Source organism: Fimicolochytrium jonesii (assembly GCF_025526975.1).
Source record: "Fimicolochytrium jonesii strain JEL569 chromosome Unknown EV422scaffold_8, whole genome shotgun sequence".
Classification (NCBI taxonomy): Eukaryota; Fungi; Chytridiomycota; class Chytridiomycetes; order Spizellomycetales; family Powellomycetaceae; genus Fimicolochytrium; species Fimicolochytrium jonesii.
The window spans coordinates 692,893-713,745 of NW_026515675.1; the positions used below are offsets into that span (position 1 = coordinate 692,893).

Consider the following 20,853-nt stretch of genomic DNA (forward strand, 5'->3'; position numbering starts at 1 on the left):
CACAGGCTGCTGTTCCTCCCAAGCGCTTCTGCCCCGCCCCTGTTCAGCTGTTCAAGCTGGGGTTCTCTTGCATAACGTTGTTTCCAGTGAAGAAGGTGCCCCAAGGATCTGATATCATCTTCTGTGGATAACCTCACAATGTTCGAATTCGCAAAGTCCGCTATATCAGGAGCGCTCACGTCGAAAGGGCCGGCTCTCCCCTTTTCAGTCGGGGAGCCCGTTCACTTTGCCCCGCTGTGGACAATTCATGACGGTGTCAAGAAGGTACTCCCTGCAGCGCTCTGCGATTGGTGTCAGTTGCGTTTGACTCAGGCCATGGTCTGTCGCCCAGGATGACCGCTCGCCCGTCAGTGTGTTCGTCTTCGACATTCAGAGGAACAGGGATAAACTGCCGCTAGCGAGGAACGCGCTGAAGAAGTGCCGGACGATACGGCATCCCGACCTATTGAAAGTGTACGAGGGGGTGGAGGTACAAATATTCGTGCAACTGCTATCAGCAGTCGAAACTCCGCTCACGGTGTGGAGCTTTCCGCAGACAGAAACGAAGATCATCATAGGGACGGAGCACGTCACACCTCTGAATGTGCACAATCCGCTGAGATCGCTGAATCCCAATCTGATTGCTTGGGGACTATATAAAGTGGCCGTATGTTGTCGCGTCATCCTTCTGCAACAGTGTGAACGATCTTCTGGTCTTGGCTCTGACGGCTTCGAATGCAGTGGGCATTGAAGTTCCTGAACGGCGACTGCAAAATGATCCATGGCAACTTGCGCGTGGACTCGATATTCACGACGAAAGCGGGAGAATGGAAGTACGTGCTCAAACGATTGGACGCGCGGGAAGGTGTTGGGGCAATCGCTGACCAACTGGACATTTGTTAGGGTCGGAGGTCTAGATCTGCTGAGCAACCTGGAGAAGGAGGACAATCCCGTCCTTCTATCGTACGGCGGCCATATGCCAGATTCGCATCGTTACGCGCCTCCCGAAGTGAGGCGGTCTTCGTGGTCCGCTTGCAGAACGTGAGGGAGCGCGCCATGTCGGAAATGGGTTGTTTGACGCGATCTGATCAGAGATTTTGCAGGCTTCCGCCACATGCAGTCGATTCATGGGCATTCGGATGTCTGGTGCATGAGATCTTCAATGGTGTCTTCTCGCGACCGGAGGATCTGGGGGCAAAAGAGAACATCCCATCGGTATGGGCGGAGGGAGTCTTTGGGTAATTGGCGTCACTCGCAGGCGGGGTCTTTGGATCTGACCGCGGACACTCGCTATGCAGGAACTGTACCCGCTCTTCAAATCTTTCCTGTCGCCTGACCCAACGGCTCGAATGACGATGGCCGACTTCCTGGAGAAGGGGTTATGGAAACAGGGATATCTTGACAAGGATTTCATATCCGTGACGCTTTTCCTGGAACAGATTGCGATCAAGGATGCATTTGAGAAAGACCAATTCCTGAAGTAAGGCACAGGGCATGGATTCGGTCCGAACCCGAGATGACCTTGCTCACCTCAGCACCCTCACCCCCCCAGGAAGATCGACATGTCCCTCGACACCTTCCCCACCGAATTCTGCAAATACAAGATCCTCCCCGAACTAATCAAAGCCCTCGAGTTCGGCGGCGCAGGCGCCAAGGCTCTCGGCCCGATCCTCAAACTGGGCGGCAAGCTGGAACAGGAGGAGTTCGACAGTGCGGTGGTCCCTATCATTGTCAAGCTGTTTGCGTCGACGGACCGCGCGATCCGTGTTAGTTTGTGTGAGGGGTTGCCGAGCTTTGTGAATAATCTGAATGCGAAGATTGTCACGGAGAAGATCTTTCCGAACCTTGCTATGGGGTTTATGGATACGAGCGTGAGTAGTCTCCTACATTTGGCCTTGGAGAGTGTGGCCATCGTGTGACCAGTTTGTGTCTTGAACAGGCCGTAATACGAGAGCAAACCCTGAAGTCGGTCCTCGTTGTCATCCCGAAGGTGAGTTGTCAGTGAGCCTTCCAACATGCCCGGGTAGGTCCACTAACGTGCAATCCCGTTATGACAGCTAAGCGAAAAAATCATCAACAACGACTTGTTGCGATACCTAGCCAAGCTTCAACAGGACGAGGAGCCGGGTATCCGCACGGTACCGTACGCTCGGCTCCAGTATACCCTTTTAGAAAAACGTCAGCTCACCCAAACTCTCCTTGCCAGAACACCACCATCTGTCTAGGAAAGATCAGCAAAAACCTGAACGAAGCGACCAAGAAGAAAGTCCTAGTCCCGGCGTTCTTGCGGAGTCTTAGCGACCCATTCCCTCCATCACGGACAGCTGGTCTAGCTGCATTAGCAGGTATGGCTGGGAGTAGTCTCACAGTGGACTCGACTCAGTTTTGCTAAAACACATGTGTACCACAGCAACCATTGAGTCGTATACGCCGCAGGATTCTTCGCAGCGCATAATACCTGCGATATCCTTACTCCTGCTCGACCCTGAGCGGTCTGTCCGGAAGCAGGCGTTCAACGATATGGAGTTGTTTGTGAAGAAGCTTGAGAAGATTGCGGATTCTATGGTATGATTTCACTTCTGCTCTGTATTGAGGTGGGTAACTACGTATATCTCTGACTGACACCTGACTCCAGCCAGAAACCGCAACACCAGCAGCAACAGAGGCACCCGGCACCCAACCAGCCGCCGCCGGGTCAGAGGGTTGGGCCGGATGGGCCATGTCCGCAGTCTCCAGCAAGCTCACGGCCTCCGTCACACCCAGCGGGTCAAATCCCGATCTAAAAGCGGCCAGTGGGACGGGAACACCTCCATCACAAAGTTCAAGACCGTCGGCTGCCACGCCGGCATTGGTTCCGGAAAGTATTAATAGACCCGCGCCGATGGTCAGCGCCGCTATGGCGCCTCTTGTACCTACCGCGACCGCGACGCCGGCGTCTAATGGGTGGGATACTGCTACGGATGGGTGGGGTTGGGGTAAGAAACAATCGTTTTCTGGTGCACATACTGCTTCCTTGGAATCTGACATCTTCGTTTTCGTGTAGGCGCAGATCCGATCCTCCCATCCTCCACACCCCAAAAAGCACCCTCATCCTTCGGCTTCACAGCCGCCCAACCCTTCAGCGCATCTCAACCAATCACGAAACCCACCGACAACTGGGCAACATTCCCACCACCATCATCATCTGTCCCAAGCCCAGGCGGGATGGTACTCCAACCCACAAAAGCCTGGGAAACCGATGGGTGGGGCGCAGATGGGTGGGATATAGATGCACCGGTTGCGGCGCCTGCGATAGCGTCTCCGGCGTTGGGAGGAAAGTTTATGACGGAGGAGGAGAAGGAGAGGCGGCGGCAGGTACGTGGGGTTTCATGTTCATGGTTGGAGGTTAATCACTTATACTGATGTTCTTGAAGAAACTGGAAGAACAGCGCGAGGCGCGCAAATCCAAGTTGGGTGCCCGCAAGATTTGAGCTTATTTACTTTGGTTGCGTTCACATACCCCATTGCTTCGCCTGATACCACCTGGAGCGTTCAGAGCCATCATCCTTAATTTATCTCATCCGCTTTTGCTGTCATTTACACTGGTGCTGGGTCATCCAGCGCCGGTATTTACCTTGTTCTATACTCATTGCATATTGTGGAATGCTCAGTGGGATCTGCTAGCTCACATTGCCAGTACACCTCCTTTGACGATTTTGACGGGTAACGCGCTGTCAAAAAGCCAAACGCGACTTGCCCCACATCTCCGCTCCCTCACAGATTTACCCATTCCACGCAGATCACATAGCAAGGCGGACGTCCAGATATCAGTTGACGCCCAGCTGTCCTACTGCCCTGAATGCACAACTCCACCATGCCAGCTGCGAGACCTTCCTCAATAAAGACCGGGAAAGGTGAGCCCGTGAACAGATGATTGCTGTTAAGATCTTATCCTGACAAAGAAGTCGTTCCTCCTCTACCGCAGAAACACGGTGGGCAGAGAAGCGCACACCTACCAGTAAGCCTGCCTATTGCATATAATATCATTGAACCGCTTCAATAAACCCTAACACCCCTGTTCCCCCTCCAGCACTAAGCAACTGCGCCCTCCCCCCCGACCTCCTAAACCTCTACGCCAGCATGTCCACCAAACCCAGCAAGAAAACCACCCGAACACCTTCAGGACCGAGCGTAGAAAAGGAACAGCTCCTCCACGATCTCCAAACCTCCCGACGCAAAGTGAATGAGTTGTCGGATGAGCGAAAGACGTTGAAGACGAAAGTGAGGGCGTTGGAGGAGGAGTTGGGGCGGATGGATGCCAGATACGAGGAGATGTTGTCTATCAATGTCCGTGGGACGAGCGTCGGGGGTTCTGAGTTTTGGTATTGATACTTTTGATTTGTGATAGGTTATCACACGGACTGGGATGTCTGTGGGTGCGGCGGCATCTCCCACAACCCCCGAGATAGTATATCCCGAAGACAGGGTGAGTTGAACGACTTCTCCCGTATTTACACGCATGGAGACAAACGCTGACGTGGTGGGACATGTGTAGACCATCCGGAACCTGCGGACCGCTTTAAGGAATCTGGAGAAGCGGAACAAGGAGACTGAGAAGGAGTTGAATGAATTGAAGCAAAGGTACGTCATCTTGCCCTGCGAAGGAGATCGAGATGCAAAGTGCTAATCGACAGCCACAGCCTGAGGTACAACCAACTGTTTCGTAAAGAGCAAGAGTGCGTCACACTTTTTCAGGAGGTAGGAGGCTAAAAATCGGAGCATCCGGCTTGCTATGGCGCTACGTCTCACATGCGGCAGTCCCTACGCCTTCGCCGTGCGCTAGCAGAAGCAGCAGAGACAGCGGCGCAATCGCTAAAACCGGAACCACCCTCGCCGGAAAGCATAGACGAGTCATTACGGAAAGAGCTGACGGATCTGAGGATGGAACGGGATGATCTGCGGCGTGAGTGAGTATGTGTTATGGATGCCGGGTGGTGGCATGATTACTTACATACGACGTATGCATGCAGAGACTACAAAGAAAACGAGGCATGAGGTTGTAGAGTTGCAGCGGCAGCTTGCGGAACTGAAGAGTCGGCCGCTGAGTGGGAATGAAACGGCTCGTTTCAGGGGCGGTCATGCCAAAGATAGTTCAACCGAGTTGCGCGAGCAGATAAAGAAGCTGACAGATCAACGAAATCTCGTCCAACAAGATCTCAACCAAAATCTGGCCGAACGGACGGCCGAAAAGCAGTCTGCGCTAGATGAATCCTCAGAGCTCAAACGGCAACTGCTAACGGTGCAGCGGGAGCTGAAAGCGGCAAAGGAGAACTTGGCACATGAGCTCGCTCAGAAAGAGCAGCCGATCATTGAGCTTGATCGACTGCGTAAAGAACTGAGCGATTCGCAAAAAGCTCTTGGACAGCTCGAAGCGCAGATGAAGCTACGGACTGACGAGTCTGAAGGTACGACGTTGGAAGGGTTCCGCGGAAACATGACCAGATCTCAAATACATTCCACCACAGAGATCATCAAGAAACTCGAAGAAGACATGCTGTCAGAAGTCGAAGTATACCGCACCCGGTGGGAAGACCAGCTGAAACTGAACGAGCAGCTGCAATCGCGGATAGACATTCTGGAAAACACAAAGACCTCTGGCGAACCACCGAAGCTCACGTCTGTCAGCTCTCAGGAGAATCTCAGATGTCCCATGGTATTCGAGAACAGCGGTGAACAACGGTCACAGCGGCCAAGTACTTCTGTACAGAAAGATTCTCCACAAGGGGAGGGAAATGTCATGAAAGGCAGGCGAACCCACCTTGGCGTTTCCAGCACTCCGGGAACGCGAAATGGAAGCGCTCGCTCTTCCGTCAAGTCCCGTTCAGTCTCACCCGTTGTCCCTTCGAATAAACCCAATGATGTTATTGATGACGAAGCACCATTCACCGTCCATGTCTCCCGACCACCTAGCGCCAAAAGCCTTCGATCCCAATCACCTGCCGACCCCACGCCAACACCCGCTACAGAAGATGTCAAATCAGCAAGAGCAGCAACAAGCATCCAAGCCGCATGGCGGCACCGCAGGAAACGGAAAGCTGCGGAGAACATGCAGGCCCGGAGGGCACAGAAGGAGGCTGAGGCGGCGATCGCTATTCAGCGGATAGTTAGGGGTCGAATTGCTCGGAGTGAAGTCAAGCGGAGGAATGAAGCTCAGATGCGGAAGGAGGTGGAGGCGGCGGTCAAGATCCAGCGTTTGGCGCGCGGCCGCATTGCAAAAAAGTTGGTGGAGCAGGAGAGGAGGCGGCGGGAGAGCGAAGGACAGGATAATTCGAATAGAATTGAAGTAAGGCCACTTTCAGAAGATTTGCGACACGAAAAAGTGCCGCTCTCCAAAGAGGTACGTCGCTTAGCGACTGGGGGTGTTTCGTTCATGGATGTCCTCTCTGATGGCTATTCCCGTTCAGGACGCCGCGCGGCGAATACAAGCAGCGACGCGAACATACTTTTATCGAAAGAGGCAGTTGATTGCAGTTATTGACGTCGAACGTCCCGCAGGACACGCGGGTATGGCGACGCCTAGTGCACTCTCACTTGTCACTCGGGGTTGGTATCGTTCGATTCACACGAATCCCATAGATATAATAGGTACTTCCACATCGACGCCCGGCGTGACAAGGTCGCCGAGCCTGCGTAGCGTTGCTGAGAGCATAGGAGAGAGCCTTGGAGAGGTGGAAGGATTTCAACCAGATGACAACAACGACGGAGAAGATGGCTTTTTTTGATGTGGGCAATGACAATCAGCAGCCGAGCGTGGCTTGCGCTGTGAAGCTTATGTGAGCGGAAAGGGTGTAGGAAAAATACTGTACGTAGTGGTGATACCGCACACGTCCATTATGCAGCGTCGTTCGATCACCGTTGCGAAGAAGCGGTAAAAAAAAATGAATTGTCAGTGCGATCGGAGCTTTGAGGACGTCCGCTTTCCCGCTCTTGCGACGACGCGTTTGTCACACATCAATTCAATTAGTTAATTAGTGCTGCGCATTGTAAGCGCATTGTAGGCGCAGAGGAACGCAGAGGAACGCATGGGCTTAGAAACGCCAGAAGCCCCCGCTGAAGGAAAAAGACGACGGCGATAACGTCGATGACAAATGATCCCTTATGCAGCTGGCGTCTTATAAAAGAAGCGACGGTTCCGAGAAAGTTCTCAAATCCCAACTTCATACAACTTCATTCCCACTTCACTCCGACTTCCAACACTCGACTTCCTTAAAATGGCCAGCACTACCACTGATTACAAGTTCATGGGATGGGTCGCCAAGGACAAGGAGTCCTTCGGAAACCTCGTCTGGGAAGAGTATGAGCCCAAGCCGTTCACAGACGACGATGTCGACATCAAGGTATTATTTCATTTCAGGATCCCATATGAAAACCTCGAATGCTAACTGAACATGTGTCGCAGATTACGCACTGCGGAATCTGTGGATCGGACCTGCACACCATTCGCTCTGGCTGGGGCCCGACGTTGTACCCTGCAGTGGTGGGTCACGAGATCGTTGGAACGGTCGTGAAGGCTGGCACGAATGTGAAAAACGTCTCGGTCGGTGACCGTGTTGGCGTTGGAGCACAGTCCGACTCTTGCCACGACTGCTCGAGCTGCAAGGCTGGTCAGGAGTCTTATTGCGATAACGGGTTCTTCGGTACCTACAATGCTCTGTACAAAGACAACAGCAAAAGGTAATACTACCCGTCTTTGCGTTGCACCGAAGCGATCGATTGCCATTCTCAATGTTCCAACCCCTTTGCTTGTGAAAACAGCTACGGCGGTTACGCGGATTACGCCCGCCTCCCTGCTGCCTTTGCCTTCAAGATCCCCGATGCCATTCCTTCCGAGGTTGCCGCCCCTCTACTTTGCGGCGGCGTAACGGTGTTCTCCCCGCTGAAACAGCTGAACGCCGGACCTGGCAAGCGTATCGGAATCATCGGCATCGGCGGTCTCGGGCACCTGGGCTTGCTGTTCGCGAAGGCTATGGGCGCAGAGCCCGTGGCCATCTCCCACAGCAGCCGTAAGAAGGAGGACGCCGACAAATTGGGCGCGGTGCAGTTCATCTCGACCAAGGATGACAAGGACTTTGCCAAAACGTATCGCCGTACCCTCGATGGCATTGTCTGCACCGCCAACAACGCCGACATGCCCCTCTACGACTACATGGAGCTTCTCAAGCCTGGAGGACAGATCATCTTGGTCGGACTTCCCGAAGAGCCTTTCCCGGCGTTGAACATCTTCCCTCTGGTGCACAACAACACATCAATCAAGGGTTCACTCATTGGGGGCTCGGCGGACATAAAAGAGATGTTGGACGTTGCCGCGAAAGCAAACGTGAAGACCTGGGTTGAGACACGTTCAATGGAAGATGCCAACCAAGCGGTTATTGATATGGAGGATGGAAAGGCGCGATACCGATATGTGTTGGTGAACGAGAAGCATGCCAACAAGTTGTAGTGTATATGTAGGAAATAGATGATGAGAGGCTGCGGATGTGCGGAAGGAAGCCGATTTTCGAGAGTAGAAGTATTTATATTTTTTAGGCAATAAGCTCTTATATGGCTTAGGCGTAAGCAAGTTTCCATGAGCATCCCACATGCCGGTGACATCTGCAATTGATTCTGTTCGATGGGTCGTTTCGTACGTCGACAAGACCGAACGTGGTACGGCTCGGAAGCGCGTCCCTCTGCCGTCTCTGTTAGCGTTTGTCACAAACGCGTTCGGCTGGCTGGTCATGCCAATTGGAATCTGGACAGGGATTTTTGGCGGCAACTTCGTTTTGTTGGCGTGCGGTCCTGCTAGGGGTCCTGCACTGCTTTAGCGGACAAGGCTCCCATCTCGAAGCTGGAATTCAGCAAAGCAATCGGCCCAATCCCTCGCCCTTCACACTCACTGCTCATCACTCGCATTCCACTGCGTTGGCCTTATGTGAGGGTGAGCCGCCGCGATGTTCATCAAACCTCTAGACGTTGCCTCTCTCCCCGCCGCAACCTACCAAGACAAAGCCGGGAACGATCACTTCGCCCTCCAGTCCCGAAAGCAGAATGCCGTGCGCTCGCTTTTCAGCGGGATAGCTTCCCTGTCGCTGTCAAACTCGCCAGACGCGGCGTACAGGCGATCGCTCATGGAATACGAGTTCCGGATCATCTTGAAGTGTCCTAGTCGGAAGACGGAGTATGTGGTGGCTGTCGACGAGACGTTTGAGAAGATACATACGGACTGGAACTGGGTGGAGCAGAATCTGTTCATGAAAGTGCGTGGGAAAGCATCTTCATTTGTGTACGTTATGGGGAGACGACTGGATTCGGCGACTGACCGCGAGTTCTGAACTTTCAGTTGACGGAACTGGAAGCATCAAAAGCTCCACCCACGCGTGATCAGCTAGATGCGCTGCTGGTCAGGCAGTTCGATGAGCTGACGGACGAAGTGATAGGTGGGTTGGGTGTGCAATCGCAAAGCATGACACTCCAAGTGCATCGGAACGCTTTGACGCATGCCGATGTGAATTGTAGATCCACGGGCAGTTGAGGTCCAAGCCAAGCTGTTCCAAGTCAGAAAAGATCTGCTACCGAGTTTCCCAGTCCTCGCCGATGATGTCCTGCTCAACCGTAAGTCACAACTTGAGGAAGATGTTTCCCGTCGCATATGTCCTACTGACAACGTCGCGCAGTATACGCTTGCACGTATTGGATCACTGAAAACACATCGGCACGCGGGCAGCTATGCATCAGCAGAAACTACGCATTTTTCCAGGGCGTTGACTCGAACATTCCCACAGAAGCACAGGCAAAAGCACCGAAAGTCAATCTCCTCGTAGCGTTTCGGGACATGATATCCATCGACATGGTCAACTCCACGCGTGTGTTGATGCCAGACAGCATCCAAATAGGGACCAAGCAGAAAAACGTAAGTCGCCGACCGTGTCTACCACATCTCGTTTCCTTTCAGGCGCATTCGATGTACCCATGTCCTTATTCTCTTTCTCTATCCATATCCGCTTCTAAGTACGTGTTCTCCCTATACTTCCACAGGAAAGAGGTATATCGGGCACTCTGTGTACTCGCCAACGCTGCAATGAACCGGCTTATCAAGGGAGCCGAGAACTCGATGTCTGCACTGGCAGATATGTTTGGGAAAGGGAATGTGTCCGGGGACCTGTCTGCCAACGTTGGAAATAGGGGCGCCGGGATATTGACGATGGGAAGGTCGAGGGACGAGTTTTCGTTCTTCTCGGGCAAATCGGCCAGTCTTATGAGTGAGGGATTGGACGAAACGGATTTCACGGAGCAGCGGATCGACCGGTCGGCTGCTAGGGATTCACCTGCAGTCAATCAGCCGGATGTGGCGGATGCGGAAAAGGAGGACGCGCTGTCATATGCGGAACTGCAAGCAGCACAATTGGCTGATGAGCAGCATCAAACGGCACTACGATATGCACACATGACTGCAGCCACGATCAGAACGATAGATGAGCTGGATCGGCAACTCAGGAACCTCGAGTTCCGTCAGTTGTTCCGCTTGCCATTGTCTGAAACCGTCTTGCTGGAAGAAACTTCGTGCAATTACCACCACAAAGCCTTGTCCGCAAACGTTACTGGAAAGCTCTTCCTATCCCGAAACTTCTTCAACTTCGTTGCCCTGGCGCCACTGCCGTCACAACCGAATGCAGCAGCCCTGTCAATGCTCTTCGACTCGCCCCAGGACCCAACCTTGTTCCTTATCGTTCCATATCCCCACATCGTCTCCGTCAAGAAGCTACCACCCACAGCCCTTCCTTCATCCGGGAAGATCACGTCATTTTCGCTCTCAGGCTGGCTGGTGCTGACGACGAAAAGCAAGCAGGAAATGTGGATGTCATTCTCGAATCTGAAAAGCCGAGATCGTGTCAGCGACATCCTCCTGCAAAAGATGAAGCAGGTCGATTTCCATTTCGATGCTGATTTCATCATTGGCGAACGGAATGGCGTCTCCAGTAAACCCGCTGCCGTAGGGCCTGCGACGCCCGCTTCGTCCAGTCCCACAACACCGAGTCCGATGGCTGCTATGTTTGCCGCTAGTCCTGGGTCAAGTGGGCATCTCGATGAATACTTCCAGAAAGTGCAAGGAGATCCCCTGACAGGAGGCAGTGTCAGCGGTATCAAGATCTTGAAGGTCGGGCTCAAAGCCATTTTTGACGACAGCGAGAGCGAGGGATCCTACCCACAGGGCATCAGACCCCGAGGCGGCAGTAAAGACTTCGAGAATGAGCTGCTCAGGAAAGCGTTAGTCGGCGCAGCGACCCTGGAGATCCGCGACCAACGGCTGCAAGCTGAGGCTGCGGCTGTAGCAGAATGGAACGGGTATTTTGAGACGAATGGGAAGGACGTATGCATGATTAAGGATATGAAGGCTTTGAGGGAGCTGATAATTAGGACGGGTGGGATTCCGTACCAGTTTCGGGGTGACATGTGGTATGTTAGCTACAGCTCTGGTCGAGTACATGCGTTTTACTGACTATACAGCGTCTTGTCAGGATGGTATGCGCTGGCGCATGGTTTTCCCGCCCGGACCATGATTATTACGAAAAACTTGTGCGGGATCACGCAGAGGAGACCAGTGTCTTTGCAGAGGAGATTGAGAAAGATGTCAGAAGGTACGCTTGCACCACAAAGGTTTTCATCGAGAACAGCTCTTCACGATGAGTTTGTCTTTGTAGGAGTTTACCAGAACACCCCGCGTATCAATCCCCAATAGGCATTGATGGTCTGCGCCGAGTGCTTACCGCCTATTCTTGGCGTAATCCAGCGATTGGCTACGCTCAAGCGCTAAATATCATGTCGGCCGTTCTTCTTCTCCACTTACAGGAGGAAGATGCGTTTTGGCTTCTTTGTAAGTGAACAAAACTTCGCTTTCCGCATTCATAAGTCTCCTTATGCTATTCACAGGCATCATCGTCGAACGCATTCTACCTGACCACTACACCAAAACCCTCGTCGGCTCCGTCGTCGATCAAAACGTGTTCTCAAAACTGGTCGAGCTGCACATGCCAGCACTATGGGCCCACCTCTCCAAACTCTACATGGATCTCTCCACCGTCTCTGTCCCCTGGTTCATGTGTTTGTTTCTCAACACGGTTCCATTACGGCTCGGCGTCAAATTCCTGGACGCTTTCTTTGTCGATGGACCGAAGTTCCTGTTCTGGGTGGCGTTGGCTATTCTGAAAGTCAACGAGCCGCAGCTGATATCCCAAGGACGTGATGATGACGTGTTTATGAGGATTTTGAAGAACTTTTTCCAGAGGCTGGGGTTGACGGAAAGCGAGGAAGCGACGAAGGTGGAGGACGAAGAAGCAGTGTCGCCTACAAAGGACGGTAAAATCGGTAGGAATAGCTCGGATAACCTCGCGCGACGTTTCTTACCGTCCAATACGGGTGAGCAGGTGGTTGACCCGTCGACATTATCCGGTCGAGCACTGTTCGAGCACCTGTTGTCTGTGGCGTATGGGACATTCTCGATTATTGTCACCACCGAGGTTCTCGACGGCCTACGGATGCGGCAGCGGTTGACAGTGGTGCATCAGCAAGAAGACACGAGCCGTAAATCGCAGATCCGAACGCTGTGTGAGCAAGTGTCTCTCACGTTTGATGAGGTCGGCGTGGTGTACGACGAAGTCCGGAAGTATGAGTTTGCGCGTGAGGAGATTGCCGAGGATCCGCGAGGCCCAACGGCGCAGCGGAGGGCTGAGGAAGAAGAGGAAGAAGAGCAAATGCGGGCGGTGCTGATATCGCAGGGCGGGTGGGGTATGTCTGGCGCGCGAAGTTCCGGGCACAATCCTGGTACTGCAAAAAAGAAAACGCGCACACGCACGCAAAAGCAGCAGGAAGTCGGACAGAAGACTGTGGCGCTCAGCGATTTCCGCAAAGTATTTGGGGTCGTGAGCCCGTGGCGGAGTGCGCAGAGTGGGTCGGGGGTCATGGGAAGCGGGAAAGTGAACGGATCGCAGCGGGATCTGTCCCGGCCTCTACAACGGCGACCGAGCGCCACGGCGTTCGCAAAGCCGAGTGGTGGGTTTGGAAGCACGCAGTCGCTGAATTCGTCGTTTGGAAGCAATAGCAGTTTGCGGAATAGCGTGTCGACGGTGACGGCAACGGAGGATCTGCATGTCGGATTGACGGATCGAATCTACTTCTATTGCTCGCTTCATTACAATTTCTTGCATACCGCTAAGCAACATCGTGCGGCGGATCAGAGCTCACCGTTGGCCCCTGCTCAATGGCTGCAGGGAGGCGACGCGGACAAGGATGCCGGAAAGGCCGCCGAGACTCCGGACAGAACCTCGTACATCGTCGATCTTGCAACGATGGTCCACATCTTGGACATCACCATGAAACAACCCTTACATTCGCGGTTGCGTTTTTTGTTTGATATCCATGATCTGGACGGGGATGGGTTCTTGAGCAAAGACGAATTGAAAGCTGTCATGGACAGTTTGCTGGAGATGTTTGAGCGCGTGCGGAGGGAAGGCAGCATGCCCAGCCCGGATGCCTCTAGCCCGGGCACAGTTGGCAGTCCATCGTCGGTGGATACGAGCGAGAAATCGCGCGAGAATGAAGAGATTTACCTGGGCGCCGTCAGCTCTTTCCTGAACACCGCCTTGAAACTCGGCAACAGTAAGACGAGTGAGGGAGGGCAGCCATTGCTGAGTAGTGGCGCGGGCCAGTCTCTTCGCCGATCGCAGAGCTCAGAGATGTTTAGAGGCAGTTCGACTAGTTCGACTGCTGGTGGCTCGTCAACGAGCAGACCCAACAAACCGGCTGGCAGTCATTCGACCTCTAGTCATCATCGACACCTTCAACAGCACTATGTACCAAAACTCGGTGCCACGCTGGGCGAAGAGGAATCGGAAGGGGAATTGGGGACAGGGCTGCGGATCCTCACATCAGATGGTGGTGGACGACGGAAGCCCGACGGGTCAGAATCCCCAGGTGCGATCCGAAGTGGACGGTCGTCCACGTGGCAAAGCGGGCACCGACGGAAAAGATCGTCCTCGTTTTCGACTCCGATAGAGCCCGTCTCTGCGAGCCCTCTGGGAGGAGGCCTGGACGGGGAGACGGGCGGGAGTGGGCCGAATCTGACAGCCGGCGGTGATGCGGCGGTGACGGACACAAGCCAGCCCTTCCGGCTCTCGTTCAACGAGTTCTTGTTGGCGGTGCTTTCGCAGAGCGTCTTTGTGCAGTATTTCGAGAGGATATGGACCTTGTCGAGACTTGCGGCGACGGATACGGGGCCTGGGAAGGTGGCTATGGAGTGGAGGGAGGTTGCCAAGAAGTAGAGGAGAATCTCGTATCATGGTTTGCTCCTTTTGTATTTGTATATATTTGATGGCACCAGCGTCTTGTTTGACCACATCTTTGCCCTCGCTTGTGCTTTGACAGCGTGCGGTGCTGAACGACTTGTCACGTGAGACACGGCGCGTGAGGCAACAGCAAAAGAGAGTGATGACGAAGGGAAACTCGTTTCCCGTCCGGCCCCCTGCTGCTGCCCGTTTTTCTGCCTTCCCGCTCCGCATCACACCTATAACTATACCTACGTAGTAACATACTCTGGGTCACACTCAGTAAGCTGTTAGCGCAGAGGTACATATCGCCTATCCTCGCAACTACAATGACGGACATGGAGGTCGCCGCTCTCGCTACCGATGCTGCCGCCACCGCTGACGAGGCTGTTGCAAGGAGGAAGCCGGGGGCGAAACGCAATCCGGCCATTACCGACATGGTTATGCACAGGAAGGAGAAGAACCGGCAGGCCCAGAAGGCTTTGCGAGGTGCGTTGAAATGCTTATCCCCGTGCCTACTCGCTTCTGTGCAATGGCGCTAAACCTACTCTTCCGCACTACAGAGCGCCGCTCTCAACAAGCCTTGGACACGCAAATGGAGCTCAGAGCACTTCGCGGCGAAGTCACCGCACTCTCGCACGAACGAGGTCAACTATTGCATGAGCATCGTCAATTGCAGAGCTTGCTGGCGTTGGCCTTCTCCAGCTGGCTGCCGGAGGCAAACTTGGGCAAGGCGCCTATGCCGCTCAACAACCCAAACTCTTATGACGCGGTCATGATAGCAGCCAAAGCACTCGCCGAACTTCAAGCCGGTGGTGTCGCTCAACAAACAGCAGCACATCCACCTTCTTCAATGCCTCGGCCGGCCGAGGTCCACGCAGACGTTTCTGGCCATCCGCTTCACCCGCAAACCGCGCATCCACTTCCTAGTACGCCCGGTACCCCTACCACGTCGGCCGCGATTCCTGGTGCCATCTCGTCGTCGTCGTCCTTGGACATGCCTCCTGCGCCCGCTTCTCCGGCAAACCCGCTTCCCGCCACCCCTGGAGAGCCGTCCCCTTTCCCTTCACCACCACGGCGTACTGCTTCCGTTGAAAGTCTGCAGAGCGTGCAAGACACGGAAGTCAAATGGAGTTCTCCCTCCGTCGTCCTCAAAGAGCGTCTCGGCAAACTCGGTCCTCGTGCCCATCTCCCAGCAGTGTGCGAAGAATTGGTTCATAGGGCCGTGTGTCGGGGCAACCCTTGGGAGGAAGCGGACTGGCACATCCCGGCCGATCTTTTTGAGCGATCTATTGCGATGCAGTGATTTGTACTTGTACTATATATCTGGGTGTATTATGTAGTGGAAGCTTTCTTGCGATGTTTATAGATTATTCTAATTCGGACCACCTCCTCTTCTCGCATAAGCTTGTCCGTAAGATCGCTTTTTTCTTAGGTCGGATCTGCTCTTCATTTGCTCTTCATTGGGCGGATTGTCATGACTCACCAAGGTGGAGGAGACGCGCGACGCGTACCCGTCAATAAGTTACGCTTGTTTTGGCGGGGCTCTCGATCGCTGCAACCGGTCAATTCGCTGGCGCTCTCTGCGCCTCGTTTTTCACTTTCTCAACCACTCTTTCTCTGCGCCCCGTTCTTCTAATCCTTCAACAACCCACCAAATACACAAATCCAACCATGCCCGTCCTAAACGCATGGCGCATCTTCTCGCTCGCGACCCTCAGCATCGGTGAGTCCCCGTCTTCAAATTGAGTCCTCAGCGGGGGAAATCATCTCTAAACAACGTCTCTTATGACCGAATATTGGTTCGTTTTCACAGTGCTGTACTTTGCCTTCTTCAAAACCGACGATGAGAAGAGCGCTGTCTCCCGCAAGAAGAGGGCTCCGACCATGTCGGCTTGGAACAGTACGGATCCGAGAAGCGTTTCATCAATGCGCTAACATTTCTGGTCTCAAACATCGTCTCATGAATGCGTTTTCCCCCCATAAAGATCTCCCTTCCACCTGCAACGCCGCAAACCAAATGGCCCTAACCTTCGACGAGGGCGCCACGACCCCGCAGACCCTCGGGCTCCTCGACGGGCTGGTCACGGCTAATCTGAAGGCGACCTTCCATGTCATTAGCGCGTACCTGACCACGTCGACTTTTAATGCGACGCTGAAGAGGGTTTATACTGATGGGCATGTTGTTGGGATTCGTATGTTTCTGATGCGAAGATCTCATCTTGTTCTGCGGCATGATACATTGTTCAACGGACTTTATACTTGTAGGCCTGAGGCCCGCGTTGACGGCCAACACGATGACCATCGCAGCGTTGCAGGCCGAGCTTCTTAGCGAAGCTCAGGCCGTCCGCGATGTGATTGGCGTGTACCCGGTATGTCAAGTTGCCTTTTTGGTTTTGCATTCCGCTGAAATGTTGGGCTGATCGATGGAACATTTGACAGAAATTCGTCCGTTTCGCGTACGGAGATATGACCCCTGAGATCCTGGCCATGTTGGATGCCAACGGGTTTGTTGCTACTGGGTTCTCGGTCGACAGTCAGGGTGGGTCCAGCATATTTTCCAACAAACATGAAAACAGCAATGTGCGGAGGTCAAAATATGATTCTTATAATATTTTGCAAAAATGAATATCTACAGATTACGCCCCCTCCCACTCTGTAAACGAAGCCGACAAAGCCTCCATCGGCACCTACATCAACGCCCAAGCCACCGCCAACGGCTACCCCAGCATCTCCCCCATCGTCATCCTCCGCGCAAACCTCGACGTCACAGCCAACAACATCGTCCCCATCGTCGCGGCCCTGCGCAACGCTAGCGCCTCCCGCGTGTTTGTCACCCTCGATAAATGTCGTGGGATTGCCAGCCCGTACAGGACCAGTAACGACCCGCCCGGTGGTGCTGCTGCGGCACCCACCACCCCGGCTGCTGCGGCTTCCCCGACTACGACCGCGGCTGTGGCCAATCAGCCTGCCCCGCCTGCGGACCCGGCCCCGGCTGCCACCTCGACTGGTACCGGTGCGGGCCCGACTTCCGGAGCCGTAAAGAACGCGTTGACTTTGGCGTTCGCTGGCCTGTTGGCCGTTTTTGCGGTCGCTTGTCTTCTCTAAGCTTTTCGTAAAACTTTGTTTTTACGCTACATTCCCCTTGAAGACCTTCATCAGCCACGGCCGCTCATACTTCCTCGCCGGCAAGGTGGGATACTAGCAGATAGACAAACGCGCCGTGAGAAACAGAAAAAGAACAGGAGTTAACCAGATACATGAAGAGACTTTTTGGAAAACAATCACAAAAAAATGACATTTCTTTTTCTGCCAATCTTACCTGGAGTTTAGGGATGACTTGGATGTTGCGTCCGAGGAAGAGGGAGTTGAGGATGTCTGTGAGGAGGTAGTGGGTTCGTAGCCTAGAATGAAAAATGAATTTTTCAGGGAGTTGCTGGGGTAAGGCACGCGGGTACCAGACGGAGAATACCTTGTCCAAAGGTACTTGTACTGGTAGAAGATGGAGGAGTAGGATAGGGGTGCGGTCTATGGCGGCGGGAAGGTGAGATCAACAGATCTTGCGATTTCGTGGGTTCTGCCCTTACCTTCATCCTCATATACACAGCTCCTTCCCCTGCACGCTTCACCGTTTCCGTCGCGTGGGCTTCAGACTGGGACCCAAACGATTTCCACCATACTGACAGATCAAACGCATCCCTCAGAGGCGATGCATCAATTATGATTCCCGCTAATCGAAGCAGTGTAAGAACGATGTCTAATCCCAGAGAACAGAACGTCCTCGCCCTTCAGATACCTGGCAACCGCCTCGGATCCTTAATCCTCAACATGATGGCAAACAATGGGAAATGGTTGACGAACGCCAGCACGATTTCGAAGACGGCGTGGGTTAGGACGACTGAGATGCGAATCTGGGGCCACAAATGGTTTGCTGAGCATATCTGTGCATCGCAATATCTGCATATCAAAAGAGGCATGTGCATCTCACCAGCGAGAAGAGGACGTAGTACACCGCGACGGTGGGGAATAGGAAGGTGAGGAGGGCAAAGAGTATTGTTCCGAGAAGCAGTTGATCGAGGGTATATTCGGCCGAGTCAATACGGTTCTTCTCCACGTTCTTCCTCTTTCCTACACCGCGTCCATACCGTAAGCTCGCATGGCGGACATGGAGAAGATGAAAGCGACCAACACATACCTCGAAACAATGTAAACATCGACACAAGTCCCTGCACCTCCCAGTAATAAATCTTGCTCGCAACAATATAGCACAGATGCAAATGGACGGTGATGATTGCAAGAAGGTCCAGAAAGACGGATATGGACATTGATACGCCCACGACGCTGCAGGCGCTGATTACGCGGATGAGTTGCGGGAGGTGTGGGCAGAGGGCTTGGGCCCATCCTGGATGAACGGTGGTACTTCAGTACAGTATATGGGGAAAGAACATGGGAAATGCTTACCACTCCAGAGAACTAGTAACTCCATGAATAGGGTTCCCAGAATTCCGTTCAGATCGGCATTTAACTTCAGTCCGGCTGGTGAGCCCATAAGCCATACGATCATGTCCCGCGTTCTGTCGATTGTATACGTCTACTCCGTAAACGCCGTTAGCGCCAGCCAGAGGGCGTAGAAGCACGTTATTCCCAAATTGAAGGACATACTTGGATGAAGCGTTCCATCAGGCTAGCGAGATACGGCGCGTTGTCCAGCAATAACGCTCCGACAGCTACACCGACGATGGCGTCGTTTGCTATTAGCCATAGTGTGTTGTAGAACCTGCGATGTGACAAAGATTACTCAGAAGCATTCATACCACGGCCAGTGCCACAGCAGACCTACCCAATGTAACGGGCTTGCGCGAGTGGAGACAGCTTGTCAGGGTTTCGGCGCCAAAGCAGATACTGCTGAGGCCAAAACATCCCCTGCTGCAATCTGAGATCGATTTGCTGGGCTGGTAGGACGAGGTTAGATTTGCGCAAGCTCGTGCAGTATGCGCCGATATGGTCCTTTACCCGTCGCAGATATGTCTTTCAATGCCGTCCCCTGAAATAGCCATGGTGGGCATCGTGCGTTAAGGATCCAGATGATGGTCAGCGGCAAAAGCGACAGGAGCTTGGAGAATACGGTGGATGTTGGGTAGTGGATGTGGTCGAGCAGTTTTGAGAAGTCCGGAAGATAGCTGCGGTCGTCCTTCACGAACCGCCGAAGTCTAAGTGACAGCACGTAAGCGATGTTGATCTGCTCTGCATCGATTAGCCAGGGACGTCAAGATTCAAGTTCCCAAGTAAGCGACGTACCTGATGCAAGACTACATTCCAATCCATTGGCACGACACTCGGTTTTTCAACGATCAGGCCCGGACTTCTCCCATGGCCAAAGCTGGACTGTCTACGACGAAAATTTGCCGCTGTCCTCTTCAACTCCGCCTTCGCGACGGCCAGCTCATCGTCGATGGCGGAGAGATCCAGTATCAGCGGGTCCAAGGAGTAATATTGCTGTAGTCGTGAATTGGCTTCTTGGAACAGGATGACGTGCTTTGATGTCGAGTGTGGGAGAGGCACCCCGCGCATGTACATACTACGGGATGCAAGAAGGATGGATGGCTCAGCATGGAGATGCAATATGAACCCATTCCTCGCATAACTCACTCGGAAATTATCAAATCTCGTCCATAAAGAGACACACGGATGAGAAATTCTGCAGCATGGTCTCGAATACTATCTGCGTGTTTATGATGTGTTCATTATGCCGCTCAAATGCAAAGCTATAAAGTATATACGAACCCCACTGTAGCTGGGCCCCAGGCTTCCTCCGCGGTCCGCACAACCCAACTATCTGTGGCGAGAGATCGTTCCTCTCGTTCTTCGTCAAGAACTCTTGCAATTCCTTCAACCGGCCTGCAGGCACAATGTCGGCCACACACGTTGTGTCCCCATTTGAGACCCATCCTACTAAATATCCCTCTTGCTGCTCCTTCGACGGCTGGAGGAGGTGCTCCGGCCAGAATATTCTCACGGGCATCGTGCGCTGTCTCAAGATCACTTTCGTGCACTTATTCTCAGAAGCTGTCTCTGCGCACGTGTCGCTTATTGACCGGACGGGCTCTATTCTCACGGTCAAGCTGATAGTCCGGCGTGAGAAAACATCGCTTATCGCCTGAGCTTCAGGAACGACATGCAGCGCGACCAAAACGACTCTTCTTTCCTAACACGAACCCAATTTACCTTCCGGTTCTTTTCAAACTTGGCCACTTTGTCCAGTCCCGTAGCTATGAGGGCAAACACGGCCAGCCAGAACAACAAAGGAAGGAACGGGCTGGTTTGCAGGACATCGGCCATAGCAACTCTTCGAGTGGGCAGCTCTCAATCTCCTGGTCCTGCAGTGGGAAACTCGTCAGGGCTCGGGAGCGTTTTGGGTACGGATTAGGGTACTGTTACTGCACGGATTTGGGCTTTGATGAGTTGCGCCAGTTTGAGCCGTTGGTTCGGAAGCGCGCTCCGTGATGACGTAGGGCGGCGAGGCTGGCGCTTATTTCAG

General features: G+C 53.5%; 8 protein-coding genes across 8 annotated transcripts; 6 read left to right on the forward strand and 2 right to left on the reverse strand.

Annotated features, from left to right (window-relative positions):
• The first annotated feature begins 10 nt into the window (after window positions 1–10).
• Window positions 11–3,466, forward strand: EV422DRAFT_419627 (armadillo-type protein). The gene is made up of 14 exons (XM_053067098.1): window positions 11–264; window positions 332–469; window positions 536–646; window positions 721–812; window positions 883–1,020; window positions 1,083–1,194; window positions 1,278–1,459; window positions 1,532–1,850; window positions 1,919–1,969; window positions 2,037–2,117; window positions 2,186–2,324; window positions 2,390–2,544; window positions 2,615–2,954; window positions 3,023–3,466. Exons 1-14 carry the CDS (start codon window positions 139–141, stop codon window positions 3,379–3,381), a joined length of 2,343 nt encoding a protein of 780 aa, XP_052926577.1. The 5' UTR covers window positions 11–138; the 3' UTR covers window positions 3,382–3,466.
• Window positions 3,467–3,771: 305 nt separating this feature from the next.
• Window positions 3,772–6,907, forward strand: EV422DRAFT_525943 (uncharacterized protein). The gene is made up of 10 exons (XM_053070094.1): window positions 3,772–3,872; window positions 3,944–3,976; window positions 4,049–4,305; window positions 4,367–4,444; window positions 4,514–4,599; window positions 4,659–4,716; window positions 4,777–4,921; window positions 4,989–5,423; window positions 5,484–6,355; window positions 6,423–6,907. Exons 1-10 carry the CDS (start codon window positions 3,818–3,820, stop codon window positions 6,738–6,740), a joined length of 2,337 nt encoding a protein of 778 aa, XP_052926578.1. The 5' UTR covers window positions 3,772–3,817; the 3' UTR covers window positions 6,741–6,907.
• Window positions 6,908–7,053: 146 nt separating this feature from the next.
• Window positions 7,054–8,604, forward strand: EV422DRAFT_419928 (chaperonin 10-like protein). The gene is made up of 3 exons (XM_053067099.1): window positions 7,054–7,355; window positions 7,418–7,692; window positions 7,774–8,604. Exons 1-3 carry the CDS (start codon window positions 7,230–7,232, stop codon window positions 8,456–8,458), a joined length of 1,086 nt encoding a protein of 361 aa, XP_052926579.1. The 5' UTR covers window positions 7,054–7,229; the 3' UTR covers window positions 8,459–8,604.
• Window positions 8,605–8,948: 344 nt separating this feature from the next.
• Window positions 8,949–14,312, forward strand: EV422DRAFT_494978 (rab-GTPase-TBC domain-containing protein; the record flags this gene model as incomplete). Its single annotated transcript, XM_053067784.1, has 11 exons — window positions 8,949–9,254; window positions 9,338–9,434; window positions 9,514–9,609; window positions 9,672–9,907; window positions 10,007–11,228; window positions 11,328–11,451; window positions 11,514–11,633; window positions 11,697–11,869; window positions 11,926–12,332; window positions 12,420–13,761; window positions 13,888–14,312. 11 exons carry the CDS (start codon window positions 8,949–8,951, stop codon window positions 14,310–14,312), a joined length of 4,548 nt encoding a protein of 1,515 aa, XP_052926580.1.
• Window positions 14,313–14,374: 62 nt separating this feature from the next.
• On the forward strand, window positions 14,375–15,694 carry EV422DRAFT_614594 (uncharacterized protein; the record flags this gene model as incomplete). The annotated part of the gene is made up of 3 exons (XM_053073928.1): window positions 14,375–14,804; window positions 14,879–15,617; window positions 15,685–15,694. The coding sequence occupies exons 1-3, from the start codon at window positions 14,645–14,647 to the stop codon at window positions 15,692–15,694; spliced, it is 909 nt and encodes a 302-aa protein (XP_052926581.1). The 5' UTR covers window positions 14,375–14,644.
• A 202-nt stretch (window positions 15,695–15,896) lies between these two features.
• EV422DRAFT_525956 (uncharacterized protein) lies at window positions 15,897–17,660 on the forward strand. The gene is made up of 6 exons (XM_053070095.1): window positions 15,897–16,041; window positions 16,132–16,218; window positions 16,304–16,510; window positions 16,584–16,687; window positions 16,758–16,857; window positions 16,954–17,660. The coding sequence occupies exons 1-6, from the start codon at window positions 15,990–15,992 to the stop codon at window positions 17,421–17,423; spliced, it is 1,020 nt and encodes a 339-aa protein (XP_052926582.1). The 5' UTR covers window positions 15,897–15,989; the 3' UTR covers window positions 17,424–17,660.
• EV422DRAFT_495315 (N-acetylglucosaminyl transferase component-domain-containing protein) lies at window positions 17,488–19,301 on the reverse strand (the record flags this gene model as incomplete). Its single annotated transcript, XM_053067807.1, has 9 exons — window positions 17,488–17,719; window positions 17,788–17,843; window positions 17,903–18,045; window positions 18,112–18,226; window positions 18,304–18,443; window positions 18,511–18,717; window positions 18,777–18,906; window positions 18,978–19,092; window positions 19,156–19,301. Coding segments are annotated over 9 exons (1,284 nt in total), but the record flags the coding sequence as incomplete, so codon positions are not given.
• EV422DRAFT_420040 (uncharacterized protein) lies at window positions 19,240–20,523 on the reverse strand. Its single transcript, XM_053067100.1, has 5 exons — window positions 20,100–20,523; window positions 19,965–20,037; window positions 19,614–19,893; window positions 19,329–19,525; window positions 19,240–19,267 (listed from the first exon to the last, which is right to left on the reverse strand). Exons 1-4 carry the CDS (start codon window positions 20,335–20,337, stop codon window positions 19,388–19,390), a joined length of 729 nt encoding a protein of 242 aa, XP_052926584.1. The 5' UTR covers window positions 20,338–20,523; the 3' UTR covers window positions 19,240–19,267; window positions 19,329–19,387.
• Window positions 20,524–20,853: the final 330 nt, after the last annotated feature.